The sequence below is a fragment of the Scyliorhinus canicula genome, chromosome 3 (genome assembly GCF_902713615.1).
Source record: "Scyliorhinus canicula chromosome 3, sScyCan1.1, whole genome shotgun sequence".
NCBI lineage: Eukaryota > Metazoa > Chordata > Chondrichthyes > Carcharhiniformes > Scyliorhinidae > Scyliorhinus > Scyliorhinus canicula.
In genome coordinates this window covers 271,972,403-271,994,159 of record NC_052148.1, presented here as the reverse complement: position 1 = coordinate 271,994,159, position 21,757 = coordinate 271,972,403, and the positions used below count along the sequence as shown (strand labels likewise).

The 21,757-nt window shown below is 50.9% G+C and overlaps 1 protein-coding gene across 2 annotated transcripts; it reads left to right on the top strand.

Annotated features, from left to right (window-relative positions):
- Positions 1 to 516: 516 nt before the first annotated feature.
- Positions 517 to 20,537, top strand: LOC119963541 (deoxycytidine kinase-like). 2 transcript variants are annotated; one of them, XM_038792829.1, is made up of 7 exons: positions 517 to 742; positions 3,765 to 3,880; positions 5,817 to 6,010; positions 10,096 to 10,243; positions 12,833 to 12,948; positions 17,993 to 18,089; positions 20,264 to 20,537. In XM_038792829.1, the coding sequence occupies exons 1-7, from the start codon at positions 661 to 663 to the stop codon at positions 20,309 to 20,311; spliced, it is 801 nt and encodes a 266-aa protein (XP_038648757.1). In that variant the 5' UTR covers positions 517 to 660; the 3' UTR covers positions 20,312 to 20,537. The 2 variants fall into 2 exon arrangements, with proteins under 2 accessions (XP_038648757.1, XP_038648758.1); XM_038792830.1 differs by having other exon boundaries at positions 545 to 742; positions 17,993 to 18,092; positions 20,266 to 20,460.
- The last annotated feature ends 1,220 nt before the right edge of the window (positions 20,538 to 21,757 follow it).

Here is a 21,757-nt window from a genome sequence, read left to right as displayed (position 1 = left end):
GGGGGGGGGGCTGGTTTAGTTATATGTTCGATTGGTTGGGTTTAATGGGATTACTGAGTATTGATTGTGCTATTTCTGGGTTGTACCTCTGTATATTGGTGGTAGAGTGTGGTATTACTTTGTTATAACAAAACATTGCTTCACTAGAAATATATTTTTCAAAAAAGTCTCTATAAATAGATGAGGTGTGGAGATGCCGGCGTTGGACTGGGGTGAGCACAGTAAGAAGTCTTACAACACCAGGTTAAAGTCTGACTTTAGTCCAAGTGGGACTTTAACCTGGTGTTGTAAGACTTCTTTCTATAAATAGATGATGTTGTTGTAACTGTCAATGTGCTTATTTTCAGACGACAGTGAATCTGTAGAAATGAGTGTTCGCTGGAATATCTTTGTTCCGGAAGAGAAATTCAGGGGTCGGCGGTTGTTTGTGAAGCTCTAACACAATGATTCCTGAAACTGTGGCCACACATGGAGCTGCTACAGAATGAATGAATGAATGCGAGAGAACGTGTTTCCTGTCTGTAACTCTCACTAACCCAGCTGCATCAGTGCACAGAGAGAGAGAGAGAGAGAGCGCGAGAGAGCGAGAGAGAGACAAGAGCAGACAAGAGATTATAATCACATCTCACACTCTCACTCTCACCCCCAGCCCAAGAGAGCATGGCAGCTCACCCCAGCAAAAGGAGCAGACACCAGTCTGGCAGCGTTAAACCCAGGAAAGTTTCCATCGAGGGAAATATAGGTGAGTGACAGTTGCAGCTTTGTGCAATCGGACAATGGAACGTCTTTAACATGCGGGCTTTGCCTGTAAACCGGAGCCTTAGCCCCTCCAGGGACAGCTCGACAGCTCTGCCTCCATCTGCAGTTTAATTCCCCTTCATATTTGATGGCATTCAGCTCCTTTGTGGCAACCATCCTTGTCCACGACCTTAATTTCAGACATTGAGGGCGACAGATGGTTTAGTATGCATTGTATATTAAGGGGAGCTCCTCTGTTGTAAAGTTACAACAAGCTCTTTATTGCGACAGTGTTGTTACCTCCAGGATACCCACAAGCAGGTCGATTAGACCCCCCGTGAGTCTTGTGGAATATGGGCTTCATCACTGAGAGGCGGAGCTCCCTCACCAGCAGGCGAGCAAATCAGGACACAAACATCCCAGGCCGAGTGTGGGCTGGGCACAGGTAGTCCCTCTGGGACCAGGGTTCTACGTCAATAAACCTTTTGTTTCCTTACGCTTCCTCGAACTCAACAGTCACAAATACAAAAATAAAAGCAGGACCCCAAATGTTGGTTAAAATCCGTCCCTCCTGCAGTGGGTAAGTGTTCCCTGAATTGTGACATTGACTTCGACACATCTTCCTGTCCTATAATGCTCCAGAAGGCTGACTACCCTAACTCGCACCATCCGTTTATATCCCTCGCCCCCGCCTGTGTTCGCTGATATTTCAGCTCTGGGTCCAGCAGCGCCTCAATGTTAAAATTCTCAGTCTCACTTCCAGATTTCTCCATGGACTGGCACCCTCCATATCTCCACAGCCCCACTCCCCCCAGAGATTTGTACCCTTCTCCAACTCTGCTGTCCAGCCCAGATCCTGCCCACTGTGACCTGTTGGTAATTGTTCCAGGGCGGCAGCACCTTGGATGGGACGTCCCCCTGTGCCCCAAATAAGGTTTTTAAGTGACCACTTAATGGCCACTTTAAAACAAAATAAATTTAGAGCATCCAATTCTTTTTTTTTCCAATTAAGGGGCATACCGACCCTGCACATCTTTTTGGGTTGTGGGGGCGAGACCCACGCAGACACGGGGAGAATGTGCAAATTCCACACGGACAGTGACCTGGGGGCGAGATGGACCCAGGTCCTCAGCGCCGTGAGGCAGCAGCGCTAACCACTGCGCCACCATGCCGCCCTCTCTTAATGGCCACTTCAAGGTTTTTCCCTGGCCAGCTTTAAATTTAGGCTGTCGCGTTGATGACTGCTCGGAGGGAAATGCATAATTGAACAAAGTTGGATCTGGGATAGGAATGAGGGGTGGTTGTACCTCCTTCAGAAGCCTCCTTCTGATTGGGGACGCCCACTCCAAACCTCTCTCCTCCCCGCCTATCCCCTGAGACCTCAATCGCCCCCTTCATAACTGCCCAGGCGTTCCCTCGTCCCGCCACATTGGGCCATCAGCCATTCGTTAGTCCTCCGTTCCCAGGAACTATTTCCAGGCAGCTTCCTGCAGTGCTTCCTCCGGCCACTGGGGCGCTGTACCAGGAGAGCCCTGAGAGCTCCTGGCAAATCAGATTAGCCGGCAGCTTTCCAAGGCGGGAGACCCTCCTGAGTGAGAGGTGGACATCCCTCCCGCCTTATGCCAATCGATGCTCCTTAGAGAGTAATATGACATCGGGGCTGCTGGAGTTGGCAGAATGAGTTCCTTGACGATTCTTTGGGGCCGAATCCAGGTCATCCTGAAATTCAGACTCTGGAATTTCCTCTCTCCGCTGGCTTCTTTCTGCCCGTTTAAGATACACCTCAGAATCCACCTGTTTAAGCCGAGGAATCGGTGACCTGTCCCAATATCTCCCCAGGTGGCTCCCCTTCAATGTTTGCCAGTGGGATGCCTCAGCAGGTTTATGTTAAAGGTGTAACCTAAATGCAAGATATTGTTAAGGTCGCAACAGTTCCTTAAGCTTGGCTCATTCTAGAATTAATTTTTAATGGTAGGTTAAACTCTGTGGAGAGATTATAACAGCACACAGCACAGGAGAAGGCTGGCGTTGGCCGTATGAAGAAGCTATCCAATTCGTCCCTGCAAACTTGCAAATTCCTCCCTTTCAACAAAGGGATTGTCACAAGTAGGCTTACATTAACACTGCAATGAAGTTACTGTGAAAATCCCCTAGTCGCCACATTCCGGCGCCTGTTCGGGTACACAGAGGGAGAATTCAGAATGTCCAATTCATCTCACAGCACGGCCGGGATTCTCCGAGCCTCTGCTCCGAAATCGCGTTCGGCACGGGGGTGGAGAATGGGGCGTCAGACCCGCGATTACGTTTGACGCAAACCTCCAGCGACTGGAGAATCGGCGCCAGCCGCACACGCGCGGTCGACGTGGTGCTGATCGGGGCCGTTGACAGAGGCCCCCACGGCGATTCTCCGCAGTCAACCAGCTGAGTTCCAGCCGGCGTGGTTCACGTATGGTTCCACCCAGCGGGAGCTCAATGTCGCAGCTGCGGACGCCGTCCTGGTTGGGGGGGGGGGGGGATCTGGGGGGGGGGGGGGGGCTACATTCTTCCACGCCGGCTCGCTGTGTGGGTCCGCCGTGCGGGGCCGGCGCGGAATCGGCCGGCGCGTGCATGCGCGGATCTGCGACCAGCAGTGCAGGGCCGCGTATCGGCGCCGGCGCTGCGTGCAGCACTCCGGCGCCGTGCTGGCCTCCTGTGGGCCACGGAATTGCTGAGCCAAAAGGCCCATTGACGCCGGCGTGAAACACTGAGCCGCCGTTTTGAAGAATCCCGGCCCACGTCTTTCGGAACTTGTGGGAGGAAACCGGAGCACCCGGGGGAAACCCACGCAGACACGGGGAGAACGTGCAGACGCCGCACAGACAGTGACCCAAGCCGGGAATCGAACCTGAGACCCTGGCGCTGTGAAGCAACAGTGCTAACCACTGTGCTACCGTGCTGCCCTGTTTCACCATGCAATTGAATTTCATCTTGGAATTGAACCTTTCAATGAGGGCTGGCATAATTGAATGCAAAATCTATATTAACAGCTGCTGGGAAATCAACATTGGTCCAGATACTCGGACAGGCCAGTGACGATTGGGATGTTGTTGCTGAGCCCATTGCCCGTTGGTGTAACGTACAAACTGAGAAAGATGATTCGGAGGTAAGAGGGTTTTTTGTTTGCAATGAGATGAGGATCTGAATATTTCCGCCCCGTTGCCCATGCCAACCGTAATATGGAGTGGACAGCGTATTATCCAGGTCAGTTGGATTGGTAGCCAGCTCAATGGACCTTTCATTGTCCAGCTGGGCTGCTGACTTCAGCAGCCACCACCACACCATACTGTGGCCGGACAGCAGCTAAGCCACTCCTCAGCTCTGTCGGTTGGCTGCTTTTCCAGCAGCAGCGGCTGAACCGGGTTTACGCACAATGGCTGTTGAACCTTATGTATCTGACAGCTTTGCAGATTCACCCCATATTGATGATTCGTTTCAAAACGTTAAGAGTTCATTCTGCGACGGATAAGGGCGGGGAATCTAATAGAACATAGAACATAGAACATAGAACAGTACAGCACAGAACAGGCCCTTCGGCCCTCGATGTTGTGCCGAACAATGACCACCCCACTTCAACCCACGTAACCCGTATACCCGTAACCCAACAATCCCCCCATTAACCTTAGACTACGGGCAATTTAGCATGGCCAATCCACCTAACCCGCACATCTTTGGACTGTGGGAGGAAACCGGAGCACCCGGAGGAAACCCACGCACACACGGGGAGGACGTGCAGACTCCACACAGACAGTGACCCAGCCGGGACCCTGGAGCTGTGAAGCATTGATGCTAACCACCATGCTACCGTGCTGCCCCCACCATGCTACCGTGAGGCCCCAAATGTATGTAATGTATGTAATGTATGGGTAGTTAAGGTGTAGGGATGGGGGGGAGTTGGGAGTGACATTGCGGGCGCTTGGGTGTGTTGGATCTCTCTGTTCAAAATGTTTAAAATCTGAAAATTATAAATGCGTCAATAAAATATTTTTTTTTTAAAAAAGAGCTAATTCTGCGATCCAGCCATACGTTTTCCTCCATCTCCTGCATTTGAAGAGGAATGGGAGAGTATTTGATTGGCACTAGCTCTGGTAAGACCTCATGTGAGTGTCACTCCACAGCAAGGGGGGGGGGGGGGGAATGAAAGAAGTTGCATTTATATAGCACCTTTCATGCCCTCAGGATATCTCAGAACGCTTTTCAGCCAATGAGGTTTGGGTGAAGTGTCGTCATGGTAACATAGGGAACTGGACATCCAATTTGCAGAATTGAAAAATCTCAGACACAGCAATGTGACTGTGTGGTGATGTTGATCAAAGGATAGATATTCGCCAGGACTCGGGGGGGCGGGGAGAAAATCCCTTGCTCTTTTTTAAGATAACAGATGTGGTTTCTTTTTTACTCCCCCCCCCCCCCCCCCCCCCCCCCCCCCCCCCCCCCCCCCGCAACAGGGAGAGAGACCTTGGGTAACTATCTCATCAAAATATGGCGTCCAGTCAGGAGAATAAATTGTCCGAGCTTGCCCATCTCCTGATCTCATCATCCTTGCGAGCAAATGAACATCTGTGTGTGTGGGGACTAAATGTTTCTGGATCCATGCAGAGTCCTTCTTGTCAAAGAAAGTTTCATGAAGTGTTTTTTTTTTTGGTGGTGTGTTTGAATTTACCATAGAATTTACAGTACAGAAGGAGGCCATTCGGCCCATCGAGTCTGCACTGGCTCTTGGAAAGAGCACCCTACCCGAGGTCGACACCTCCAACCTATCCCCATAACCCAGTAACCCCACCCAACACTATGGGCAATTTTGGACACTACGGGCAATTTAGCATGGTCAATCCACCTAACCTGCACATCTTTGGACTGTGGGGGGAAACCGGAGCACCCGGAGGAAACCCACGCACGCACGGGGAGGATGTGCAGACTCCGCACAGTCAGTGACCCAAGCCGGAATTGAACCTGGGATCCTGGAGCTGTGAAGCAATTATGCTATTCACAATACTACCGTGTTGGCTTTAACCATTACTCCATGTGCTTGTACGTTGAAGGAGCTGACAGCGTCGCAAAAGAGTGGAGGGAATTTGCTCCAGATGATGTACGACAAACCAGAACGCTGGTCTTACACATTCCAGAATTACGCCTGTTTGAGTAGAGTACGGTCACAGCTAAAATCTCTCAGCGACAGGGTCAAAGGTTCTGCCCATCCAGTCCAATTCTTTGAGCGATCTCTGTACAGTGACAGGTAATGGCGCATCCCCGATATTCCACTGTGTGAACTTGGTCATCTCTTTGTATGGTTATGGGCCAGGGTTTAGAGAACCCCAAAGTGTATCATGGAGTTCACCTGACCCACAACGTTTCATAGATTGTGGTACGGGGAGCACACAACCCACTCTACAGGTGAGGTACAGAAGAAATGGAAAAATATTTTTTAAAGCAAAACAATGTTTATTCTGTTAACTCACGTTAACCTTTTTAAAACGTACAGTGAACATCTTAGCAAATACAGCCCCCAAAGACTACAACACTAAGTAATCATTTAAGCTTTCCTTTTAACATCCATAAGACTTAAAGAAGAACTTTTAACAGAAGCACATCAGGTTAAAGTCAGTACTGAGAGCAGTTATTAATTTTAAATCACCAAAGGATTGATTTACAGTTTTTAGGTTACAGTGAGAGAGACCATTACCCCTTCTGGCTGTGACTGCAGCTATCCAGCTCTGAAAAGCTGGTTAGGGGCTGGTTTAGCACATTGGGCTAAATCACTGGCTTTTAAAGCAGACCAAGGCAGGCCAGCAGCACGGTTCGATTCCTGTACCAGCCTCCCCAAACAGGCGCCGGAATGTGGCGACTAGGGGCTTTTCACAGTAACTTCATTGAAGCCTACTCGTGACACTAAGCGATTTTCATATCATTTTTCAAACGAAACTAAAATGCATCCTGCAGCAAACAGCCTAAAACAAAAGTAAAAAGCTGACAGACAGCCCGGCTCCACCCGCACTCTGACGTCACGGAAAAACACCCATTTCTTAAATGTACATTTCTTAAACACCCATTTCTTAAAGGTACTCTCGCATGACAGTGTCCCAATGCCCGTGGCTCAGCCAGTCACACTCTCATCTCGTCAGTCTCCATGCCAGAAACGTGAACACAAAGTCCATGCTGACACTCCCAGTGCCAGCAGAGTGCCACACTGTCAAAGGTGCCATCTTTCAGATAAGACATTGGGCCAAGGGCGAGTGCAAAATATCCCATGGTACTAAGTGAAGGAAGAAGAGGGGAGGAATGCTCCCTCAGTGTGCTGGATAATATTCATCCCTCAATTGTCATCACTAAAACTGATCATCACAATCTCATGTTTTTGCTGAGTGTGAATTGGATGTTTGTGTTTGCTACATTACAATATTGTTTACACTTCAAATTACTTTGGGACACCGTGGGCGGGATTCACCATTGCCCGACGCTCGATATCGGTGCCGGGGCTGTGGACTCTGCCTTGCTCCGCCACAGTCGGCCGGGAGCCGTGCTGCTGGCCCAGGAGGGGGGGGGGGGTTTCCACGAGGGCTGGGGGGACTGGTGGGGGGGGGGGGGGGGGGTGGCCAGGGAGCAGTATTTGGCATGTCGGGTCCCCGCACGGCCGGCGCCATGTTTTACGGCACAACCACTGCAGGCCGTCGGCATGCGCGGCCTGGGACCCGGCCACTCCCCCACCGTTTTTGTTGTGGGAGCCGGGAAATTTGCCCGGAGCAGCAGCTAGCCCCTCACCGCTCCCAGGATTGGAGAGGGTCCGGCGCCGATTTTGGCGCCATAAAATGCCACAGCTCCCACACCGGCGCCGGCACAAAATCGGAGAATCCAGCTCCATGGGCGCGATTCTCCGCTGCCCACGACGGGTCGGAGAATAGCGGGAGGGCCTTCCCGATAATTTTCACGCCCTCCCGCTATTCTCCTCCCCCCCCCCCCCCCCCCCCCCCCACGGCCGCCCCACGACACGAATCGCTGCTCGCCGTTTTTTTTACGGCGAGCAGCGATTCTCCCCAGGCCGATGGGCCGAGTTCCCAGGCCTTTACGGCTGTTTTCACGAACGCAAACACACCGGCTCTCACCGTTCGTGAAAACGGCCACAAAGTGCCGTCCCGGACAACCATGGCACCGATTGGCACGGCCGCACCACGGCCGTGCCAAGGGTGGCATGGGCCTGCGATCGGTGGGCACCGATCGCGGGCAGCGGGTCCGATACCCGCGCACTATTTGTTCTTCCGCCGCCCCGCTGGATCAGTCCGCGGGGCGGCTGAGGGGCGTGACAGCCCGTGCATGCGCGGGTTTGATGCGTCTGCATGATGATTGCATCCGCGCGTGAGCGGGTTGGAGCCGTCCAACCCGCGCATGCGCGGCTGACGTCATCGTGCGCGTCAGCCGTTGTGACGCTTGGCGCACGGACTTAGCGACGGTCGCTAAGGCCGCGATGCCGTGGTTCACGGGGCCCCGCTGCTAGCCCCGCCCGGGGGGGAGAATCGGGTCCTGGGAGGGGGCACGGAGGCTGCCGTGAAGCACGGCCAGTTTCACGGCAGCCTTTACGACTCGCCGCATTTGCGGAGAATCGCGCCCCATATGTTTGTGAAAGGTGCTAAATAAATGCAAGTCTTTCTTTGTTGCAGCATCAGAGACAAATGTCGGTTTGAATTTGCACTGCCCAAAGCATTGTGAGACGGTCTGCTCAAGTACTATTAGCTCCACTCGTCAACACTGTTCAATCACTTCTAGTGTGAGGAAGTCAGGTTCGAGCAGGGTCGGGTAAAGTGCCTCCATTCATGGTTGAATAGCTAGCTGAACATCTAATCTGGGCTGAAAGATGGGGAAGAGCAGCCCAAGGGAGAGCGAGGCTATAGCTTTAAGGAAAGGAAGGAATTAATGGCAGCAAAAAGGCTTTAAAGTAATCCATCAACATTGACAATGGATGGGACTTTGCACCCATGGGGAGGGGTGGCGGTGGGCGGGTACAGACAGAAGATCCTGCCCATCCATGGTAATGAACAGACGGGAGACTTGATCAGCTCATGAGAAAGGAAAGAATAGCCGGTTCTGTTCATAATGTGAGATGAAGAAGGGGAGGAGGGCTCAAGAAGGACAGGACCAGATGGGCCAAACGGTCTGCTGGTGTGCTGTAACATTCTCGACAATTCCACCTCACTGTATTGATTTTTTTTTAACTTTAGGGCGCGATTCTCCGCCCCCCACGACGGGTCGGAGAATAGCGGGAGGGCCTTCCCGACATTTTTTCCCGCCCTCCCGCTATTTTCCCCCCCCCCCCCCCCCCCCCCCCCCGCCCAACTCCCGACACGAATCGCTGCCGCCGTTTTTTACGGCCGGCAGCGATTCACAGCTGATAGATGGGCCGAAGTCCCAGCCCTTTACAATGTTTTTACGAACGGCAAACACACCTGGTCTGGCCGTTCGTATAAAAACGGCGGGAACAACTCGCTTTTTATAACCATGGCACCGATTGGCACGGCAGTACCACGGCCGTGCCAAGGGTGCCATGGGCCCGCGATCAGTGGGCACCGATCGCGGGCATCGGGCCCGCTGCCCGCGCACTATTTGTCCTTCCGCCGCCCCGCAGTATCCATTCGCGGGGCGGCTGAGGGGCATCCCGGCCTGCGCATGCGCGGGTTTCGCGCAAATACGCGATGACGTCATCCGCGCATGCGCGGGTTGGAGTCTTCCAATCCGCGCATGCGCGGCTGACGTCATATGACGCGTCAGCCGGCGCTAACTCCGGCAAGCGGGCTTAACGAAATTCGTTAAGCCCGTGATGCCGGAGCTTACGGCGTCGGGCTGCTAGCCCCGACCGGGGACCAGAATCGGTTCCCGGTCGGGAAGGGGCGCGCTGGCGTCAAACCCGCCTGGATTTGACGCCAGTCTTACGATTTCTCCCGTTTTGGGAGAATCGCGCTCTTAGTGTCCCCAATTGATTTTTTTTTTCAATTAAGGGGTAATTTAGCGGCCAATCCACCTACCCTGCACATCTTTGGGTTGTGGGGTGAAACCCACGCAGACACGGGGAGAATGTGCAAACTCCACACGGACAGTGACCCAGAGCCGGGATCGAACCTGGGACCTCGGCGCCGTGAGGCTGCAGGGCTAACCCACCGTGCTGCCCACCTCACTGTATGGATACGCACTGTGAACAAATTCTCCCCTTCAGCTCACCAATGCCCCGGAGGTGGCCAATATGATGTAAATCTGTGATTTAAGCCGTGCAACATCCACAGCAAACAGGGCAACTCATTTACCACAACACCTCAATTTGTTTTTTTTTAATGACAGGTATGTTTTTGCTTCCAACTTGTACGAATCCGATTGTATCAGTGAGACTGAATGGATTATGTACCAGGATTGGCACGCCTGGATACACAGCTGCTTTGGCACAACTATCGAGCTCGATGGAATCATCTATCTTCGAGTGACACCCGAGGTGAGGTTGGCTACTGAATCCAGAGACTGTTATAGCAAGAGGTGAAACTGGCTTCAATTAATCGAGCCATTATTGAGCTATTTTTGGAAAAGTCACCAATTAAGGTTGCTGGATTAATTCCCATCATTTTCTCCAATACCCTTCGGGGAAGGGAATGGGCCAACACCTCCTCGCCCATAAATACTCATGGCCCTAATCCGACTATACACGGACGCCACCAACAGAACAACACTCCCTCAGTACTGACCCTCTGACAGTGCAGCACTCCCTCAGTACTGACCCTCTGACAGTGCGGAACTCCCTCAGTACTGACCCTCTGACAGTGCAGCACTCCCTCAGTACTGACCCTCTGACAGTGCGGAACTCCCTCAGTACTGACCCTCTGACAGTGCAGCACTCCCTCAGTACTGACCCTCTGACAGTGCGGAACTCCCTCAGTACTGACCCTCTGACAGTGCAGCACTCCCTCAGTACTGACCCTCTGACAGTCCTCATTTGTGAAGACAGAACCAAAGTATGTGTTTAGTTGCTCAGCCATTTCCTTATCCTCTATTATACATTCCCCTGTTGTTGGCTGTAAGGGACCTACATTTGTCTTCACTCTTATATCTCTTCACATACCTATAGAAACTTGTACAGTCAATCTTTATGTTCCCTGCAAGCTTACTCTCGTACTCTATTTTCCCTTTCTTAATCAATCCCTTGATCCTCCTTTGCTGAATTCTAAACAGCTCCCAATCCTCAGACCTGTTATTTTTCTTGGCCAATTTATATGCTGCCTCCTTGGATCGAATACTATCCCCGATTTCCTTTGTAAGCCATGGATTGGCCACCTTTCCCATTTTGCTTTTGTGTCAGACAGAAATAAACAATTGTTGCAATTCCTCCATTCGCTCCTTGAATGTTTGCTATTGCCTATCCACTGTCATCCCTTTAAAAAACATTCCCCAATCGATCATCACCAAATCACACCTCATTTTATCGTAGTTTCCTTTGTTAAGACCCTAGTCTCAGAATCAACTACTTCGCACTCCATTTTAATGAATAGTTCTATCATATTATGGTTGCTCATCCCCAAGGGGTCGCGCACAATTAGATTGCCAGTGATTCCGTTCTCATTACGCAGTACCCAAATCTAGGATTGCCTGTTCTCTAGTTGGCTCCTCAACATATTGATCCAGAAAATCTTCCCGTATGTGTGCAGTCTATCAGCCCCTGGACTTGGGGCATCCCGGTGATGGCGGAGAATCCTGATGCCCGGGCATCTTGCTTGGCTTGGCCCACTCAGAGCTTACATAATTTGTTGCCAGGGCAAACATGGCAACCTTGACCTGCTGGATGCATCTGTGGGCTGTGGCCTGCGAGATGCCACTAGGTCCCTGCTCGAACCCTGGAGTGATCCCAAGGTATAAATGTTCAGGGCTGCGGTGACCTTTATGGCCATGGAGAGCGGGTGTCCTCCTTCTCCACGTGGTGCCAAGCCGGTGAGGAGATGGCACAGGTGCAACACCGTCTGCTTGTTGAGGCAGAGCCTCCTGCGGCACACGCTGTCCGCCATCTGCTCGAAAGACAAGCAACGCTTATACACCGTCGGGAGCCTCCCCCCCCCCCCCCCGGGTCTCACCCTGGCCTGATGGGGGGCCGGGTCCTCAGGGTGTGGGGCGGGGCCCTGCACATGGGCCACCTCCTCAAGCCTCCGTCGATGCTGCTGCTGTCACCGTCTCCGGCGTCTGGCCGCCTGGCCCGTCATCAGCACCACGAGGGCAAGTTCCGCGGGGGCCAAAATACTGTTCAATATCTGTGAGGAATTGGGAGAGGGTGTGAGAATGACCAACCCCAGGGACCCACATAACCTTCACATCTCTGGACTGTGGGAGGAAACCGGAGCACCCGGAGGAAACCCACGCAGACATGGGGAGGACGTGCAGACTCCGCACAGACAGTGACCCAGCCGGGAATCGAACCTGGGACCCTGGAGCTGTGAGGCAGCAGTGCTAACCACCGTGCCACTGTACCGCCCTTAACAAGAAATTGCACACAACTGCAATAACCCACATATATAACACTCTAACATTTTTTTGCACCATAGACTGGATCTAGGTGTATCAACTTACTTCACATCCGATCTTATAGTCAATGGAAACAGGGGTTTCATAACCAGTCGTTTTGTCATTGCTTCAAACCCAGTTCTCAGAGGTTTAAAGCTTAACTTGATTCACAATCCAGTCTCTGAGTTGGAGAATTTCTTTAAGTTATTAGAGAAATGTGTGAGCAGGTTCACGAGAGGATTTGGTTTTGGAACGTGTTGCACTATGAAATGAGACACAACTCTTTCTAAACCGTGAACGTCAGGGTAATATACAATAAGGAAGAGAATTAGAAAGGTAAGTTGATACATAGTTGATGGAGACGGGAATGGGGAGAGGGGTGCCATTGTCACTGTGTCAAATTGAGTAACTGACATTGGGCACGTGGGTGGAGACAATGAGAGCATAACTCTCAATCTGAGCATTAGAGAACTATTGATGGTAAGACGCTTGTATGGTGATTGTTGGGAATGGGGAAACTAGATTTCTCTTTGCTTTTCAGAACTGTATGAAGAGACTGACCCAGAGAGGTCGATTGGAAGAGCAGGGAATCCCCATGGAGTACTTGGAGAAACTTCATGTTAAACATGAATGCTGGCTGCAACACAGGACAATGCGGCAAGAGCAACATTTTTTCCTTTCTTCTGGTTTTGCTAAGTGTCCGAATCCTGAAGTGTGAACGTTAACGCCATCCACTCAATCCAGAACCAAACCCCTGGGAAATAAGTTTGATGGGTACCAAGAGCAGCAATGGAGTTTTGCGACAGGGGCCACTGAGATTGATAAAATCCTACCCCAGAGCATTTCTCCAATTTCCCTTCTAATAGTTCCACTGAATCTCTTTTCCCTGCCCTTTCAGTAGCACATTAAAGGCTACGATAACTTGCTGCATAACCAAAGATTCTCCAGCTTCACCTCTGATCCTTTTGCCAATTATCTTTTAAAAAAATATTTTTATTCAAAGCCTTTTGCATTTAAATACAAAATATCAGACGAACGACACAGTGACCTAAACAAACAATCACTGATCCCCAAACCCCCCTGATACCAAGCACCCACCATATCCCATCTTCTACGTTGGGGCAGCATTGTGGATAGCACAATCGCTTCACAGCTCCAGGGTCCCAGGTTTGGTTCCCGGCTTGGGTCATTGTCTGTGCGGAGTCTGCACATCCTCCCCGTGTGTGTGTGGGTTTCCTCCGGGTGCTCCGGTTTCCTCCCACAGTCCAAAGATGTGCAGGTTAGGTGGATTGGCCGTGCTAAATTCCCCTTAGTGTCCAAAATTGCCCTTAGTGTTGGGTGGGGTTACTGGGTTATGGGGATAGGGTGGAGGTGTTAACCTTGGGTAGGGTGCTCTTTCCAAGAGCCGGTGCAGACTCGATGGGCCGAATGGCCTCCTTCTGCACTGTAAAAAAATTCTATGAACACTCGTACTGACCCCTCAATCCTCCGTGATGAGATAAATGAACGTTTCCACCCCTGGGTGAGTCCATCCTCTGACCCCTGCAGAGTGAACTTGACCTTCTCCAACCTCAGCAATTCTGCCAGGTCACTGCCCCACACCCCTGCCATCAACTGCTCCGAGTCTCGGCAACAACAAAATCCATCGCCGGGCTATCAGGGAGGCAAAGACCAATGTATCGGCCTCTCTCTCTCCCCCCTTCAACTGGACTCCCGGGACTTCCGACACACCAAATATCACCACTTCCAGACTCCCCCCCACCACCCCCACCCAGAACCTCAGACATAACATCCCAAAATCCCTGCCAGAGCCCCTCCGTCCTGGACACTCCCAGAACATGTGGACGTGATTCACGGGTCCCACTGCTCACCACCCACACCTGTCTTCCACCCACACAAAGAACCTGCTCCTCCGCGCCACCGTCACTGAATGAGGCTTAACCTCGCACACAACGAGGATGCGTTCACCCTCCACAAGGCCTCTACCCATGCACCGGCCCGCACCTCCCCTCCCTGCTCCTCCTCCCACTTCCACTCAATCTCCTCCGCCGGAGTGCCGTCCCTCCTCATCAATTCCTCGTGTATATCCGACACCCTCGCCACCCCGACTTCATCTTCCGACAACAGCTTATCCTGCACACCAGAAGGGGGAGCGCTGGAAGGATGGAACCTCTCTCCTCTGGAAATCCCGAACCTGCAGGTACCTAAAGCTGTTCCCCTTCAGTAAGTCAAACAATCCCTCCAACCCCTCCAGCCCCCCAGATTTGCCCCCTATAAACAAGTCCTTAAAATACTTAATCCCCACCTACCGCTACCCCCGAAACGTCACGTCCAGCTCCGCCGGCACATCCCTATGGTTGTCGCAGGTCGGCACCCACAACGAGAAGCCCTCCAGCCCCAAATGCTGCCTCCGCTGCACCCACGCCCCCTTACCGCCGACACCAGCACTGGGCTCACGGAGTACCTGGCCGACGGGGATCGGCAGAGGCGACAACAACAGAGCCCTCAAACTCGTTTCCCTAAACAAGGCCACCTCCACCTGTGTCCAAACCAACCTCTCCTCCACGAGCCCATTTGCTCTCCACCCAGTGGTAATTTTAGCAACGCCGGCAGCACCCCCCCCCCCCCCCCCCCAGCCTTGCTCCTTCCCCCATCCAGAAACACCTGCCTCACCGGCGGGGTCTTCCTTGCCCACACAAACCCAAATATTATCCCATTAACCGTCCTAAAAAGGACTTGGGGACAAAGATTGGGAGGTTCTGGAACACAAACAGAAACCTGGGCTGTACTGTTATTTTCACCGTTTGCACGCAGCCAGCCAGTGACAGCGACAACACATCCCACCTCTTAAAATCCACCTCCATCCCCTCCACCAGTCGTGCCGAGCTCAATTTATGTAGTTGGGCTCAGCTCCACAACACTGGATTCCTAAATGCTGAAGACTCCCCTCACCACCCTAAACAGCCACTCCCCTAACCTCCTGTCTTGTCCTCTGGCATTGATCGGGGACACCGCACTCTTTCCCATGTTACATTTATACGCCTAATACCGGGCAAATTCCCCATAAATCTCCATTATCCCTACAATGCTGCCCACCGGGTCAGAGATATCTAATAACAAATCATGCGCTTGGAGGTGAACTCTATGCTTGGCACCCCCTCCCCGATCAATCCTACTCCACTCCGTTAATGCCCGAAGCGCCATTGCCAACGAGGAGAGTGGGCACTCCTGCTCGTCCCACAATGTAACTCAAAGTACCCCAAACCCATCTGGTTCGTCCGAATGCTCGCTCCCGGTGCCCTGTGCAATAGTCAGACCCAGTCCACAAATCCCTGCTCAAGCCCAAACCGCCCCAGTACCTCCACCAAGTACGCCCACTCCACTCAATCAAAAGCCTTCTCCGTGTCCATTGCCACCCCTACCTCCACCTCCTGCCCCTCCGAGGGCATCATAATTACATTAAGTAGCCTCCTCACATTCGGCAACAACTGCGTCCTCTTCACAAATCTCGTCTGGTCTTCCCCCTATCCCCCCACACACAGTCCTCAATCTGCGATGCCAGCACCTTCACCAGCATCAACATTCAGCAGCAATATCGGGCAGTACGACCCACATTGCTCCGGGTCCTTCTCTTTCTTTAAAATCGGGCAGATGGAAGCTTGCGGCAATGTGGGGGGAATTACCCCCCCTCGCTCCCACGCCTTGTTCTACGCCCTCACCACCAGTAGCCCCTGCTCCGCGCCAAACATTTTACAAAACTTTACTGGGAACCGGTCCGGCCCCGGGGCCTTCCCTGCATCGCACCCATCCCCTCCATCTCCTCCCTCAACCAATCAGGGCCCCCAGGCCCTGAACCAGCCCATACTCCACCTTGGGGAACTCCAACTCATCCAGGAACCACTGCATCTCCCTCGCCCCTCTCGTCCCTCACCTTACCAATCTCCCTCCCTGCTTCCTCAACAGGTGGGTCAGCATCCTACTCACCTTCTACCCGTACTCATACACTGCCCCTCTGGCCCTCCACAACTGGCCCATAGCCTTCCCCATGGACTCTAATCTGAACTCCATCTGGAGCCCCTGTCTCTCCCCTAACACCAGGGTCGAACTTGACGGCCAGATGCCCATTCATGAGTTTGCACGATGCAGGGTGAGCAATGATCATGATCAGGGTAGCCATTATCTCGCAGGATGACGTTGATGCTGTCCTATTTCAGGATCAAACCTTCATGGTGAGCAAATGGCTCGGGCCCTATTAACAAGGCTGCTAGTAAAGGCCAATCTTATAGCACGTGAAGCTGTAGGAAATTTGAGCACCAGGTGAAGCTGGCTGTTTCACGCTGCTACTATGCAGTAGCATTACGGGTGGTGTTCGCCAATATCGGGATGCCACTGTCAGACCAGAAGGCATCTGTCTATTGCACAGTAACATGGTCTATGAATTTCAGTGCTGGTGTGATGCCAGGAATGCAGGCCGTACGTCCCAAAGTCTGGCGGATCGTAACAAACAGCACATCCCCTCTGCTGTTCGCAATGGGCAAAAGTACAGACTATCTAACCAGGCTGTACTTGCAAAACTCAAAACGCAGTGTCCAACATTAGATGTGATTTTGTGATTGAACAATTTGCTAAACAATCCTCTGTGTGCTAAGAATTACACTGACAACTGATTTAAGATTATCAGTCGGGCTCGCAATGTCGCACACTTAGGCGTGCTAGAAGCTGCATCGATTAACACGAAGAACCCGTGCTTTGCAGACAGAAAGAACAGGTACACACATTGCGCCTTTTTCATCTGAACAAAATAGGTGACAGCCATTCTTTGATTCATTCCCCAGGGCAATGCCTTAACCAATCAGAGTCAACCTTCCTGGTTTGAATTTAAACAACACTTGGCAGCTAACTGCCAGTTATGGGCGACACGGTAGCACAGTGGTTAGCACTGTCGCTTCACAGCACCAGAGTCCCAGGTTTGATTCCCGGCTTGGATGATTGTCTGTGCGGAGTCTGCACGTTCTCCCCGTGTCTGCGAAGGTTTCCTCCCACAAGTCCTGAAAGACGTGCTGTTAGGTGGATTGGCCATGCTGAATTGCCCCTTTATGTCCAAAAATGTTGGGTGGAGTTGCTGGGTTGAAGGGATGGGGTGGAGGTGTGGGCTTTCCAGAGGCCGGTGCAGACTCGATGGGCTGAATGACGTGCTTCTGCACTGTAAATTCTATGATTCTATGATCAGTTGATTGGTGCATTCTTCATGGCAACACCTCTACCAGTCAGAGTGTACCTGCCAAACAATCAGGACTCTCTTCTTATAGTATAAATTATTGTTCCCTGTACAGTTATTATTCCTGCGAATGCGCTGATTAGGGCATGTCAAAAAGCTTCGACATGTGTCTTTTTTCAGCAGTACTCATGGTTCTGGTGGTTGGAGATCAGTCAGCTCAGCTCCAGGACATCGCTAGAGGAGTTCCTCAGGGTAGTGTCCGAGGCCCAATCATCTTCAGCTGCTTCGTCACTGACCTCCCATCATAAGTGATGATGTTCGTTGATAACTGCGCAATGTTCAGCACCATTTGCTGCTCCTCAGATATTGAAGCAGTCCGTGTCCAAATGCATCAAGGCCTGGACAACGTTCAGGATTGGGCAATTTTGTAGTGGATTGTATTGGTTTATTCGGCTCTTATTTTATTCAATGTTCTCATTCTAGGCTTCACTATGACTACTTAAATAGAGTTCCGGTTTTGACATTGGACGTTAATGAAGATTTCAAAGGGAATGAAGCAAAATGTAACGATTTCATTGAAAAGGTACTGGAATGTGGGCAACTATTGTGATGTGGGAAACATGGCGACCAATTTATGCACAGAAATGACCAGAATGTCTGTGTTGGTGATGTTTGTTGAGGGTTTAAACCGAACAAAGTTGACCCTAATTCTGACACGGAGGAAGTTATGAAATAAACTCTTTCACAGAAGTTAGTCTGTTGTTGAATTGATATGAAAATTAGTTTTGTCAATGCCTAGGAATATTAATGCCTTGACTTTATGAATCTAGAAGGATAGACATGAAAAAAAAATCTATATGTAAAATTATTAGAGTGTGTGAATCAGATCTAGTGTACACATGGCCCTTGTTTAAATCAGATTCTCTTTAGAATTCCTATGTATGTTACAGAGGTACAATATGGTAAGTTTTCAATGGCCAGATTAATGAATGGGACACAGAATAAGCTTTAGAATATTTTAACTTGGATTGATATAGCATCTTTAATGTAGTAAAAACATCAGGGCTTATAGTAGCATAATCAGACAAAGACATGACACGGAGCAAAAGGACAGGTGAGCAATGAGTGGTCAGAAGGGTTGGGTTTAAGGGACTTCTTAGAGGACCTGTTGAGTTTGAGAGAGAAATTGCAAATCTAGTAGCTCTACCCAAGTGGCTGCCTGGATCGCTCACAGGTGTCAATCGCCATTGCATTGCTTCTCTCACCGTACCCTCCTGCACCCAGGCGCAGCTACGCTTTCCTGGTCGGGTCTTCTGAACCCAGCTCCTGCAGAAATGCAGAAAGCTGCAGCCATTGGAGAGCTCCATTGCAGCTTTGAGGCACAGGGAAAACACGGGACACACCCACTATGAATCTATGCAGCACTCGGCAAATTTCAATGTCCAGTATGAATATCAGTGAATGGATGTATGGGTGAATGGGTAAGTTCGTACGGTGGGTAGGTGTGTGAGGTAGGACGGCAGGTGTGGGAGATGCTAGGTGGGCAATGTGACTGTTAGGGTGGTAGATGGGAAGCTTGGCAGGTGTGGGAGGTGCTAGATGGGTAATGTGGCTGTTAGGGTGGTAGATGGGTAGCTTGGCAGGTGTGGGAGGTGCTAGATGGGTAATGTGGCTGTTAGGGTGGTAGATGGGTAGCTTGGCAGGTGTGGGAGGTGCTAGGTGGGTAATGTGGCTGTTAGGGTGGTAGATGGGAAGCTTGGCAGGTGTGGGAGGTGCTAGATGGGTAATGTGGCTGTTAGGGTGGTAGATGGGTAGCTTGGCAGGTGTGGGAGGTGCTAGATGGGTAATGTGGCTGTTAGGGTGGTAGATGGGTAGCTTGGCAGGTGTGTGAGGTGCTAGGTGGGTAATGTGGCTGTTAGGGTGGTAGATGGGTAGCTTGGCAGGTGTGTGAGGTTGTCTTTGGGGAAATGGAAAGGTGGCTTAGGGATTTAGAGTTTGAGTGAGGCCTGGGGGGTAGGTTGGGGTTTAGCTGGGTGCTGGGAGATGGTTGTAACTAGGGCATCAGCGGGTGTAATCAGTGGTTTGAGGTTAGTCTGAAGGTGGTGACGGGAGTGGGGGGAAGGGGGTGGTCTGTGTGAGTGATTAGTGGGGTCAATCCCCTCGTTATCCAGGAGTTGGACTAGAATTTTTCTGTCTAATATTTCCTGGAAAGTTCTCAGACATTCTCGACTCAGACTTGGAGACGTTTGCGCTGGGTCCTGCGGAGCAGGGGAATTTTCCATTGGAAGTTCAAACTTCCTGGGTAATTTCCTCCGAGGTCTCCATGCCAGGACTTTGCCGGGTCCTGGTGTGCACCTTGGGTCGGACGCCTGATCTCCCACGATCTGGAGATCGGAAGATCTCGGAATTCTCTCCCATGGCTGGAGAGTGTGGAACGTTACATCATAGTCTCAGGATAAAAGCGGCAGCCATTGAGGAGAGAACTGAGGAAAAATGTCTTCATCCAGAAGATTGGAATTCTCCAACCCAAAGGGCTGACGTTAAGATTCTTCTGGGTGTTCAGGGATGTGGGATAGGCTGGGAAAGTGGGGTTGAGGTAGAGGCAGAGCAGACCCGAGGGGCCGAGTGACCTCCTCCTGTTCTTAATTCTTACCTTATCCGTGAATCATACCCCTGTCTGGTAAATTCTCCTGCTGGTCACTTTCTGAACTTGGGATTATGTTCATAAAAAGATCTGAAATGTTTTTCATTCACAGATCAAGAGATTTGTGCTCTCTGTTTAAATACACGTCCATTCTGTGAATCAAGACGCTGTGTGGAGGCCATTAGAGAAACACGAAGATAGACAGCTGCTGAAATAAGAACGTTTACCATTTCTCCTGTATTAGTTTATTATATTGTGAATTTTGCAGTCTCTTGTTACCAATAAATTACATCTGGATCTAATGAAATGGGTATCTTTTTGTCAATTGCTTTTCAATGAACGAAAGCAGAGAACGGAATAAATGTGTCCTTCCTCACATCAAAATCTGCCTTTGCACAATGGATTAATCTTGTGATTAATTGTATATTTTTGTCTATAACAGTATGGCTGAAATGAAAATCGCTTATTGTCACGAGTAGGCTTCAAATGAAGTTACTGTGAAAAGCCCCTAGTCGCCACATTCCGGCGCCAGTTCGGGGAGGCTGGTACGGGAATCGAACCATGCTGCTGGCCTGCCTTCAAAGCCAGCGATTTAGCCCTGTGCTAAACCAGCCCTAGTGGGACAATTAGGTGTGAGGGGGGGGGGGGGGGGGTTCTTCACCGGGCCGTCACCAAGACCGGTTATGGCCGTAACCAAACTGCCCCGAAGCCTGCAGCTGTCAGACTTGGCGTTGTTGATTGGTGCTGGGTATAACTTAGTCTTTGTCCAGAGCCGCCAATCGATCTGCCCCAGGCACATCTGTCCACCATTGTGTGGGGCCTGGGGTGTAAACCTCAGCTGGAATCATCATACCCTCTGGGAGGAACAACTTGAAGCATTGTACACAACCACCGCCCTCTTTTCACACAAGGGCCAGAACTTTATTGCGATCCAGGACCAAACCCCATCAATGGCCGGGATACTGGACGGGAACTCAATATTTTATTTTAACTTTGTAAGTCAGTGAGGAAAGGATACCTCACTCCCAGAGTGATTTCACAAAGAAATAGGGATATGGTTTATTAAAACAAACTTTATTACTAATGCAGTATTAAAATATCTTTAATATCACACCAGAAAATAGTTTACAATTGCCCCTTAAACAATGCTAATCAATACAGTGACACAATAACCCTTAACTGCTATCTTTATTCCCAATCAAACAACAGAACCATCTCAACTCCCAACCACTGATAAATACGGTGAGCTCTCAGGAATACCTGATGTAGAGAGATGTCTTGAGCACGCCACTTTGAGGAAGAGAGATCTTTTGAAACTTTTTAAAAGAGAGAGACCTGGAAAACAGGCTCCTTAAACATGCGGGTTCAATGCCTGACAAGGGAATTAAAGCTCATGCAAAATGATCATAGAATTTACAGTGCAGAAATAGGCCATTCAGCCCATCGAGTCTGCACCGGCTCCTGGTAAAAGCACCCCACCCAAGGTCAACACCTCCACCCTATCCCCATAACCCAGTAACCCCACCCAACACTAAGGGCAATTTTGGACACTAAGGGCAATTTATCATGTCCAATCCACCTAACTTGCACATCTTTGGACTGTG